The sequence below is a fragment of the Terrapene carolina genome, unplaced genomic scaffold (assembly GCF_002925995.2).
Source record: "Terrapene carolina triunguis isolate 2854851 unplaced genomic scaffold, T_m_triunguis-2.0 Scaffold130, whole genome shotgun sequence".
In the NCBI taxonomy this organism is placed as follows: domain Eukaryota; kingdom Metazoa; phylum Chordata; order Testudines; family Emydidae; genus Terrapene; species Terrapene triunguis.
The window spans coordinates 18,354,451-18,365,184 of NW_020664481.1; the positions used below are offsets into that span (position 1 = coordinate 18,354,451).

Below are 10,734 nucleotides of genomic sequence, written 5' to 3' on the forward strand. Positions count from 1 at the left end.
GTCCTTTCTCACAAGAGAAGTTTAAATAGAGTTAACCTTTTCTTGACCATAAATAATTCCTCTTAAAGATCTTAATCAAACACAAAAATCGAGGCCAAGAATAAAAACGTTAATAAATTCAAAATTTATAATAGGTCCTTTGAAGATCTCAAACCTGTTACCTAATTTTTCAGTGGGGAATAGTTAATGCTTAAAATCCTGGTTGGAGGCTTCATTTGTTGGTGGTTGGTTAGTTTGTTTTTTTTATGGGAGAAAGAAGGCTGACTTGATGGGTGTTCATTGAAGCAAGCTGGTCAAGCTGTTTTTTGGGGCTGAATCTCTCTTCCCAATCCCTTCAAATTTTGCTTGGTTTTCACAGGATACAGGGATCAACAGGGATCTTGTGTTGTTAAAAAATCATGTTTGAAAAAGTTTCGAGATCTTGAAATGACACGTGCTGTAAAAGTACAAATATTACTATTTTGGGGGCATATTTATAATATATCTTAGGGACCAAAGAGACAAGTGAAATTTTCCTAGATCAAAAATGTCAAAGCTTTATTGAAATAAAGGGAAGAAAATCTGGATTGCTCATTTACCACATATTAATTTGTGGCTCCTATATTCCCCTCCTTCAGCTTTGTAGCCTCTGGTTCCCACTGTGTTACTTGACCTATTGCCATCAAGAATTACAAATATTGTTGTATCTTTGCTTCTTAAATTTAAGGTATAACTCTAGTAAAGAACTGTCCACTGCTAAGCTTCATCACTGTATCCTGTATGCTTCAGAATTCATGAAAACAAGAAAAGTTTATTTTAAATTTAAACCTGGGTGTAAGCTGAGAGCTTTCTAACAGCATGTATGGGCATTGCATAGCTATGTCCCAGCTACCAGTATTATCAACTACTTGTTGAAAAGAGATTGAGAAATAGTGCTCTATTCAGTGAAACAGTAAAGAAATGCAGACTGCAGAGCTATGTAGGTCTTGATTGGATGCATTTTCAGCAAACATTTCAGGAAGTATATTATGGACTCTTTAAATGTGTTATTGTATTTGTTATAGATCCTGGCTCTGCCGAACGCACAGCACAAAAGAGGAAGTTTCCCAGCCCTCCACACTCTTCCAATGGCCACTCCCCCCAAGATGCATCTACAAGCCCTATTAAAAAGAAAAAGAAACCTGGCCTATTGAACAGTAACAATAAAGAGCAGGTAATGGAACTCATTGTCTTAATGTGATAGTAGCACATGAAATAATTAAGGATGTAATGAGAATGGATATGGAGCTTTCTCCTCTTTACTCAGTTTCATATTGTACTGCAGATCTCCATTAGCTGATTGTGGTGAATGGACAAGATAGCTTAATAGGCCTTTGTCTTCCCTAATATCTGTGAAAACAAGGGGCACTCTGTGAAGCCAAAACATAGGAAATTTAAACTAAATCAAATGAAATCCTACTTTTCTTAGCATATTGCCAACATGTGAACTTCTGAGCAAAAGAAGATATTGAGGAATATATTCTAAATTATATTAATTAATTTAACTAGATCTTTTAAAAGGACAAAATTTATTCATAACAGTATTTGTCATCATTAATATGGAAATAGTATCAGGAAAATCAAAACTCAGGTCTGAGAAGGATTCCCCTCCCCCTTACCCCTGTTACAAGCATTAACAAGTATCTATGTACTTTACAAGCACCTGGTGGGGAATTTTTCCACTGAATCACTGGATAGTGGCCATTGCCTAAATCAAACCAGATGAATCAAAGGGTCACACTCATTGTGGGTATTTTTATTTTCTGTGTCCAGGTGAAATTACAGGTGCACCATATAATACTGTTCAGAGTTTACTTGACCTACTGGAACAAATTCAGAAGCTGGTTTGTGCACCCTCTGAAAAACTGGGCTTCTGTGCACTATCTCCTTATTAAAGTTCCATTAAGGCTGTCAATTAATCGCAGTTAAGTCAAGCGATTAACGGAAAACAAATTAACTAGATTTAAAAAATTAGTCGTGATTAATCACAGTTTTAATCACATTGTTAAAAAATAAGAGAATACCAATTTAAATTTATTATAAATATTTTTGGATGTTTTTCTACATTTTCAAATATATTGATTTCATTTACAACACAGAATACTATTTTTTATTACAAATATTTGGACTGTAAAAAAGATAAAAGAAATAGGATTTTTCAGTTCACGTCATACTAGTATTATAGTGCAATCTCTTTATTGTGAAAGTGTAACTTAAAAATGTAACTTTATTTTTTACATAACTGCACTCAAAAACAAAACAATGTAAAACTTCAGAGCCTACAAGTCCACTCAATCCTACTTATTGTTCAGCCAATCGCTAAGACAAACAAGTTTGTTTACATGTGTGGGAGATAATGTTGCCTGCTTCTTATTTACTGTGTCACCTGAAAGTGAAAACAGGCATTCTCGTGGCACTGTTGTAGCCAGCGTTGCAAGATATTTACATGCCAGATATGCTAAACATTTGTATGCCCCTTCATGCTTCTACCACCATTCCAGGGGACATGCTTCCATACAGATGACACTTATTAAAAAAAAAAAAGTGTTAATTAAATTTGTTACTGAACAACTTGGGGGAGAATTGTATGTCTCTTGCTCCGTGATTTTACGTGGATTCTGCCATATATTTTGCGTTAGGGCAGTCTTGGATGATGACCCAACATATGTTGTTTGATTTAAGAACACTTTCACTGCAGATTTGACAAAATACAAAGAAGGTACCAATATGAGATTTCTAAAGATAGCTACAGCACTCAACCCAAGGTTTAAGAATCTCAAGTGCCTTCCAAAATCTGAGAGGTCTGAGGTGTGGAACATACTGTCAGAAGTCTTAAAAGAGCAACTCCGATGTGGAAACTACAGAACATGAACCACCAAAAAAAGAATATAAACCTTTTGTTTGTGGCATCTGTCTCAGATGATGAAAATGAACGTGCAATGACTCACACTGATCTGAATAATTATCGAGCAGAACCCGTCATCAGTACTGTACACTTTGTATTCTGTGTTGTAATTGAAATCAATATATTTGAAAATATAGAGAAAACACAAAAATATTTAAATAAATAGTATTCTGTTATTGTTTAACAGTGCGATTTAAAATTGCAATTAATCAGGGCAATTTTTTTAAATCTTGCGATTGATCATGGTTAATTTTTTTAGTCATTTGACAGCCCTAAGTTCCATTTTAAATATTAGATGCTTTATTTTTTAATTTTTACTTTCTCATGCCAAATAATCACTTCACATTATCTGCAAGCAACTAATGAGAATTTTTTTTCTAAAGCAGTTGAGTCCAAAAGCCATCCTGAAATTAATGGGCATTCTTGATGTCTTTCGTGTTTTTGATAAGACAAAACTGGGGGTTTGTAGTGAATCTGTTGGCCTTATTGCTGAGCCACTCTGAAAGTGGACTGTTTACCATGTAAATTGACTGCCTGTCCTATTAACCCTTAAAGGTAATCTGAAGACTGGTGTAGAAATTTGTTTTATACCATTTTTGGTATGTACAAAGAAATGTACAATGAAAGCTGAGAGTGTGTTGAATTTTAAGTGGTCCTTTTCTGCGTGATGCCAATGTGTGTTAGAATAAAACCTATGGAATATTCTGTTTTTCTAAAAGATACATGCTAGGAAAGTTTTGTGGCCTGTGTTACGCAGGTGGTCACACTGGATGATCCTAGTGGTCCCTTCTGGCCTTGAAATCTATGAATCTGTAACCAAAGAGTTATGGAGTCAGAGAATATGTATAAAACATGTTGAAAAATTAGAGTTCTTAACTAGACAGTTATCACATAAGCCTTCTTGGCTGCAGCTCATTTTCCTAACTAGCAATAACTCTTTTTCACACAACTGGGTAAAGCATCATATTGATTTCTCCAAATCAATTTGTAAATATTACTGTAGTTTTCTATTTTATTAGTCAGCTCATGTTAACTTAATATAAATACAGACTACAGGCAATAAGCCCTTTTTAAAACCAAGAGACTATCTACTCGAGCCTGACTTGACTAGCTGGGAGAGCGTGGGGAGTTGCTGCTGCAACTCATAGAGAAAACAAAGTTTTACTACTTTGTTCAATGCTGAATTTTAATGTATCAGAACATTTTGCTATGGTCAGAAACCAAGTGTGAGGATGTCCTTTTTTAGGCAAATGAATCTGTCACTTTCAGTCCTTCAGGCCCTTTTTTTGAGCCCCATAAATGTATCTTGCTGGTCAGCTCAGCTGCTCAGCCTGGCTCAAAGGAAGTGAGGTGATGAATGTTTAAAAGACACCAGCACCATCATGCGAACATTTAGTTGCCCATGACTTCTAGGAAACTGAAACTCTTCTATTTAGAAACAGTTATGACCATTTTCTTATGTCTTCCTCCGGTGTGGATTTCTAAGGAAGTTTTTATGAAAACAGTATCTTTGCTTAGGAAATTTATCTGCTGCTTATTCCCCAAGTGAAGTCATAAGGTATTTGAAATTATGTTGGGAATTTGCACTGATTTCAGCTGCTGGTGGTCTGTACTCAGAGTAGCTGGATGGGTGAAAACCCCAAGTGTACACTAGAAAAACTGTAATTTGCAGCCATGCATCCTTGCTCAAGTACTGAGTATGTTTTAGCAGTGTAAATTACAGCTTTCCTTTTTGCACTTGGGGTTTTCACTCTCACAGCTACATCTGTAGTTTGTTACAATTTCAACAACTGATAGCCAATTCCTAGTATATATAAGGCCTTATACAGTATCTCTAATCCCACATGATTTCAGAAGTCTTTACTAGTATATGTATTACATATACATAACCTTTAATGTTATATTACTATATATAAAAGCATGTGAGCAGGGGGAGCCACTTCATCCATCTCTATAGTGGAAACACAGTACTTGTTTAGCAGTGCAGAGCAGTGCTGCATATCACTTAAGGCTAGAAAGAGATGAGTACTACCAGATGTAATTGAAATCTCAGGTGAACATAATATCAGCCAAACTGGAACTTGACTAGGATAGTATTGTTAAAACCCCTACTCTTGCCAAAAGTGCTGTGGGATATTTAGAGGCTAAAAGTGATCTGTCTGCATCTCTGGAAAAAAAGCAGCTTCAGCTGGAATGACATAGAGGGAAGAGTATTGCTTCCTGCACCACCTACTTTGTCCCCTATTCAGCTATGTAGCTTTAGAAATCTAACAAGATCACAATCTGAGTTGATGAGACTGATGGACTTCGTGATATTAGTCATGTCCAGAGCAACCAGTTATGATGCCACAATATTATGGTTTGATGTTAAATGAGGAATAATAGTAAATAAACTCTGTCTAAAATTAGGATAACTTTTTTCAAATTATTCCTAATAATTAATGAAGGTGGAAAAGAATAGAAAACTAAGTGCCATCAGTGGGATAATTCCTAATGGAATATTCTTTTCAATTTTCCAGGGAGTGTTAGCAGCTTTTCAACAAAGGACTAGTACATTTAGGGAGCCTGGGGTCAGTTTGGCCCTACCAGGCATGCTTTTTGAAGTGCTGTTGATGATAATTTTGCCCTGGCCTTTCATTTATAGTTAAGGGGATTTTTGTGCAAACAGTTCTCAGCAACAGTGCAAATTCCTACTGTAGGCAAAGCTGTGGAGACTGCAAGTCTTAGCTTGCACTGCTCCCTGTTGGGGAACCTATCACCTCTACAGGGCACATCTCTGTATTGAATATGAGAGTATCTACAAGTCTTATTACTGGATTATGTCTCCTACACACTGTATCCTTGTTTCCCCCTATCTCCCCAGTTTGTATTCAGTGTGAGCCAATAGTGTGCATATCAGTAGAGAGTAAACCTATTTACAAATATCCATTCTGCATTTAATGAGATAATGTACCTGCACAAATGCTAAATGAGCTCTGTAAACTGCTGTTTGTTTTTTATTATGAATATTGTTATTTTTTTATTACTTATTTGAAAATACAGATTTGTTTTGAAACCAAACCTGTCTTTCTTGCCTACATTTCAGTCAGAACTAAGACATGGTCCGTTTTACTATATGAAGCAGCCACTCACCACAGACCCTGTTGATGTTGTACCACAGGATGGACGGAATGATTTCTATTGCTGGGTTTGTCATCGGGAAGGCCAAGTCCTCTGCTGTGAACTCTGTCCTCGGGTTTATCATGCTAAGTGTCTGAAACTGACAGCGGAACCAGAGGGTGATTGGTTTTGCCCAGAATGTGAGGTTAGTTTGATATAAGGACCTGTGTATGTGTCTCTTGTTCTTGAGATTCGAGGAAAATTGTCACAGAACCAGAATTAGTTTTCCCTTTACTCTGTTTGGACTTCTGTTATTGTGACTGCACCTTGGAAAAGGTAGTAGAAGGGGTAGTACAGAGACCCTTCTGTTGTCTTGGGTATCTAGATATCATTTGTTTTCTAACCCTGAATCTTCAACTTCCTTTGTTTTCCCATCTGGAGAGAAGGCTGTATTGCAAAGAATGATCACTTTGTCAAGAACCTCTAATTCTGCAATGTTTGGCTAATTTAACTTGTGCTCCCTCTGTTAGTGAGCAGATCAGCTCTACGGGAATGCATAAAAAATTGCTCTGTAGGGCCTACAGAACAGTGGGTATTAATATTATTTCTTGAGAGGAATAAGTAAATATTTACCCATATATTTTCAGTGATTCTTGTTAACAGAACTGCACATTGTCTCATTATTTCAATATTCGTAAATCCCACATACCAATTTGAGTATTTATTGGATTAGGCCTAGATAATTTTCTCAATTATTCATATCATAATTCCATAGTCAAATTTGGGAATTGAAGTACTCCGTATTCACTTTAATAATAATAATAATAATGTAGTAGAAAATGGATATAATTTTCTTGACTTTTTTTAAAGTTTTCTAATATATTCATATTATATACTGAGGAAAAGAAAATTCTGAGGAATAAGTTATATTTGTTGTGTTACGCTATCAGCACTGTTGTATTTTCATAGGATAGCTATTACCACCCACTTGAATAATGAAGGGACATTTTAATGTAAAATAGTCATGAAAAACAGTCATCAAGAAATGTTTTCTGATTAAATATTTGTAATCTTAATTTGTAGAAAATTACTGTAGCAGAATGCATAGAAACGCAGAGTAAAGCTATGACAATGCTCACCATTGAACAGCTATCATACTTGCTCAAGTTTGCACTACAGAAAATGAAACAGCCAGGGGTAAGGAAAATATTTTTTACATTAGACTCGCATGTATAATTTAATGCTATATAGTTTGTTTCCTTTTGTTGATCTTGGTCATGGCATAGCTTATTGTATATTTGATCTCGAGCTAGTTAGTTGCCCACATATATCTGTAGTTGTTGATGGCAAACAGCAGTGTAATTTATTATGGTGCTGCGTAATCTGTTGGTATGCATGTAAAATGAAAGGTTTCCTGGTATCAGTGTAGACCGCATCAGTGTTAGCACAGCTTTGGATGATAATGTTGTTCTTCTGCTTAATTATTTTATTTGTAGTCTTTGATATTCACAGTAGAGTCTGAATGATCAAAAACCTCACACTGTGTGTAAGGGGTAGGCCCCATTTTATAGATCATTTTATAGATGGAGAAACTGAGGCTCACAATGCTTAGGTGACTGTTCCCAGATCACCCAGGAAACCTGTGATAGAAATGGGTGCAGAACCTAGATCTCATGAGTCCCAGTCAAGTTCAGCAGGCTAACGTTTTACTGTTGCTGTATGAGATTCAGGGATTAATTGAGGAATAAACTGAAGGAAGAATTAAGCTAGCAGTTTAACAATATTTAGAGTAGATATAATGAATAATAAATAGAAAATAAAATTCAACACTTCCCCACTCAACAAAGGTCAATGAGAAATTTTCCTTGGTGTGTTGAGGGCCTAAGCCATGAATTTCTACACAGTCAAAGCTTGCTGCTTCTTTTTTTAGCAGCAAAATTGTGCGCTTGAATGTTTCTCCAGGGCTAGACGGAAGGAATCCTTTCTATCTATTCACTAGCGGCATTGCTGCTAGATGGCTACAACTGTAGCCAGAGACGTGGCCTAACCACAGAGTTGCATTGATTTAATTAAAAGGGTGGTGGTACGTTGGTTTATACCTGCTTTGTATTGGTTTAATTTGCAACTTTTCTTTATATGTGCAAGATAAATTTAGGGTCTAGAGTAGTCTCCCCAGAGGGCATGTTTCTACACAATCTTGCACATGTTTAGTTAAACCAGTGTGGATCCCTGTGTGGACAGACCTATATTAGTTTAAAACTGTTTTATCAGTTTAGCTTGCTCCTGTAAATTTACAGAGGAAGCTGAGATGGGGAGGGAGGGGGAGTTATGGAGCAGAAGGTGACTTCATGTCATGCTTAATCTTTGCCTGATCCTGGGTCTGGCCAGGGGATGATTCAGAAACTGACAGAAGTCAGAGCAGCTTTAGAATGGTGCTTGGCTGCCTTTGGCTCCAAGGAGCTACTCTAACAGCCAGAGATTACCAAATTGCAAGTGTGGTCCAGCCATGCTCCCATTTTCCCAGCAATTTCTTCTGTTCTGTGCCAGCAGTACACCAGCTGCTGATGAAATCCTCAGAAGGCTGGTTAAGGTGGCTCTGATATGCAGGAGTCTGTCTCGGCGTCTGTCTTAGTTTTGTCCCTCCATTGCTGTAGGTCTGGAACTTTTAAGAGGATTCAGTTGTCACCTTCATCCCACTCTCCCTCTGCACGCCTGTGTGGACTTCAAGGACTAGTGATAAAGAAGTAAATCTGGCTAGGATCTTCTAGATGATTTGTGAAGGATTGTTTCAAATCCTTTGTTAATAAACTGCCTTCCATTCCCATTCCTGCACACAGACGATACTATAGAGACAGGAACTCAGAAAATGACTCTGGGTCCACAGTATTACAGTAAGAAGTAATGTTATGAAAACAAGAGTTTGAGTCATTGGCTCTTACCAATTCTGATCTCTTTTATATAAATACTTAAGCAAAATAATAACAGCAGTTTCTAGGAAGACCAGCATCTTGAGTATTGTTGAGTTTTGTCCTTTGAAAATCTTCTAACTCTGGTGTTGTAAATCTTGTGCTATTATAATGAGCTATTAGAAATTGTAACTGCTGCTTTTCAGAAGCAAAGTTGCATTGTTTGTTTACAAAAGAGTATGCCAAGAATTATTATCTATGCATTGTGAAAATGCAGCTAGAAAGATGTTGCTTAATGAATATATTTGGGGTATTTCCTCCTTCAGGCTTGTGACTAACACTTGTCAATCAAGATATCATAGTATTTTTAAATTGAAGCTGATTATCTCTGGAGTATTATAGTCCATATATTCTAGAAAAATATGGTACTATGTGCCTTTTTTACAACAAAATTCTTTCTTTCTTTCTTTCTCTCTTCCTGCCCCCACCACACACCTCTACCTCTATCTATATATATCCTAATCAGGATGATCCAATCTAGAGATTTTTGCCCTTATTAAACAGAATTCACTGTTAAAATAAAATGTTATTTTGTACCTGACAAAATTCTCCTATTGGTTCCCTGTTCCTGTAATTCAGTCACAGGAAACCAGTTGGTTCATGAAATAATTCAAGGTAATGCAAATCTGTCTGAATTTCTCCCTCTTCCCTGCAAACTAGGATAAAATTTGGCAGATGGAGAAATACAGAGTCAGCAAGTTTCTGAGGGATTTTGTGGGACTGGGAGGTTGAAGTGGGCTAGCTGTAAACAGCATCTAATAAGGGAGAATTAAAACAGTTCTGCTTTGCTAAGCCACCTTTGATAAAGGTATTTTGAGGAGAAATGAGGCACTGTCAGAGTGTGAGTGTCAGAAAGACCAGAAATCCTTCAGGTATCTCAATTGAGCAGAATTACTGTCATAGTTGTGCAACAATCTTTATATTGGGTTAAATTTGTTTTCCCCCCATTAAGTGGTTTGTACTATACATAACATCAGTCTATCAAAAAAAAAGCCTGATGGAAAAATATAATGTCAGATACTTCCTAATTGTTTTTAGAAAAGCATAAATTGGAGGCCTTATGCTCTTATAGCTGTTTCTAAAAAATGATTTAAATCCAGGCCTGTGGCTACTAGAGGCTGAACATACCATGAAATGAACCCTTTCAGTCCATTCTGTTCTGTTGTAGCCTTTTTCTTCTTCATTAATTGTATTATCAGTAGTTCCAAAGAAGGACTTTTGCTCAGACCTCCCAGTTGTAAGTAGGTTTAGGACAGGAATTGCAAATGTTGGGCTGGTGAAACTGTTTGGTATTGGTAATGTGTGGTTTGCTTGTTTTTTTCCTTTTTAACAGACAGAGCCATTTCAAAAGCCAGTTTCACTGGATCAACACCCAGATTATGCAGAATATATCTTTCATCCAATGGACCTTTGTACATTAGAAAAGGTTGGTTTGCAGCAAGGGGAAGAAGCTTTATTTTAAAATTCAGTTACTTTAGTTGGGAGTGTTTTGGTTTTTTATACTGTTTATAAGTATTTTGGTACTGATTTGTGTTAATAATACCTGTTTCTAAAATCAGTGTAATACCATTTTACTATTTAATTAATCCTCCTGCTCTTACTGAGTCCTGGACTCACTTTTATGGGTAAATCTGCAAATAGTCTTTACTGTACCTGAGCTCAGCTTGTTCCCAGGGGAGAAAGAAGGCTGCCAAGGAATCAGTCATGGCCCCCTGATTCTCAGTCAGTTGGCCCCATCATGTTAAA

The 10,734-nt window shown here is 36.6% G+C and overlaps 1 protein-coding gene across 3 annotated transcripts in view; it reads left to right on the forward strand.

Moving 5' to 3' along the window:
* ZMYND8 (zinc finger MYND-type containing 8) overlaps positions 1-10,734 on the forward strand; it is a 106,684-nt gene that overhangs the window by 39,741 nt on the left and 56,209 nt on the right. For all 3 annotated transcript variants that reach the window (XM_026652629.2, XM_026652631.2, XM_026652630.1), the window contains exons 3-6: positions 1,044-1,192; positions 6,009-6,227; positions 7,106-7,219; positions 10,322-10,414. In XM_026652629.2, the coding sequence (XP_026508414.1) occupies positions 1,044-1,192; positions 6,009-6,227; positions 7,106-7,219; positions 10,322-10,414 (575 nt within the window). The remainder of the gene's footprint in view (positions 1-1,043; positions 1,193-6,008; positions 6,228-7,105; positions 7,220-10,321; positions 10,415-10,734) is intronic.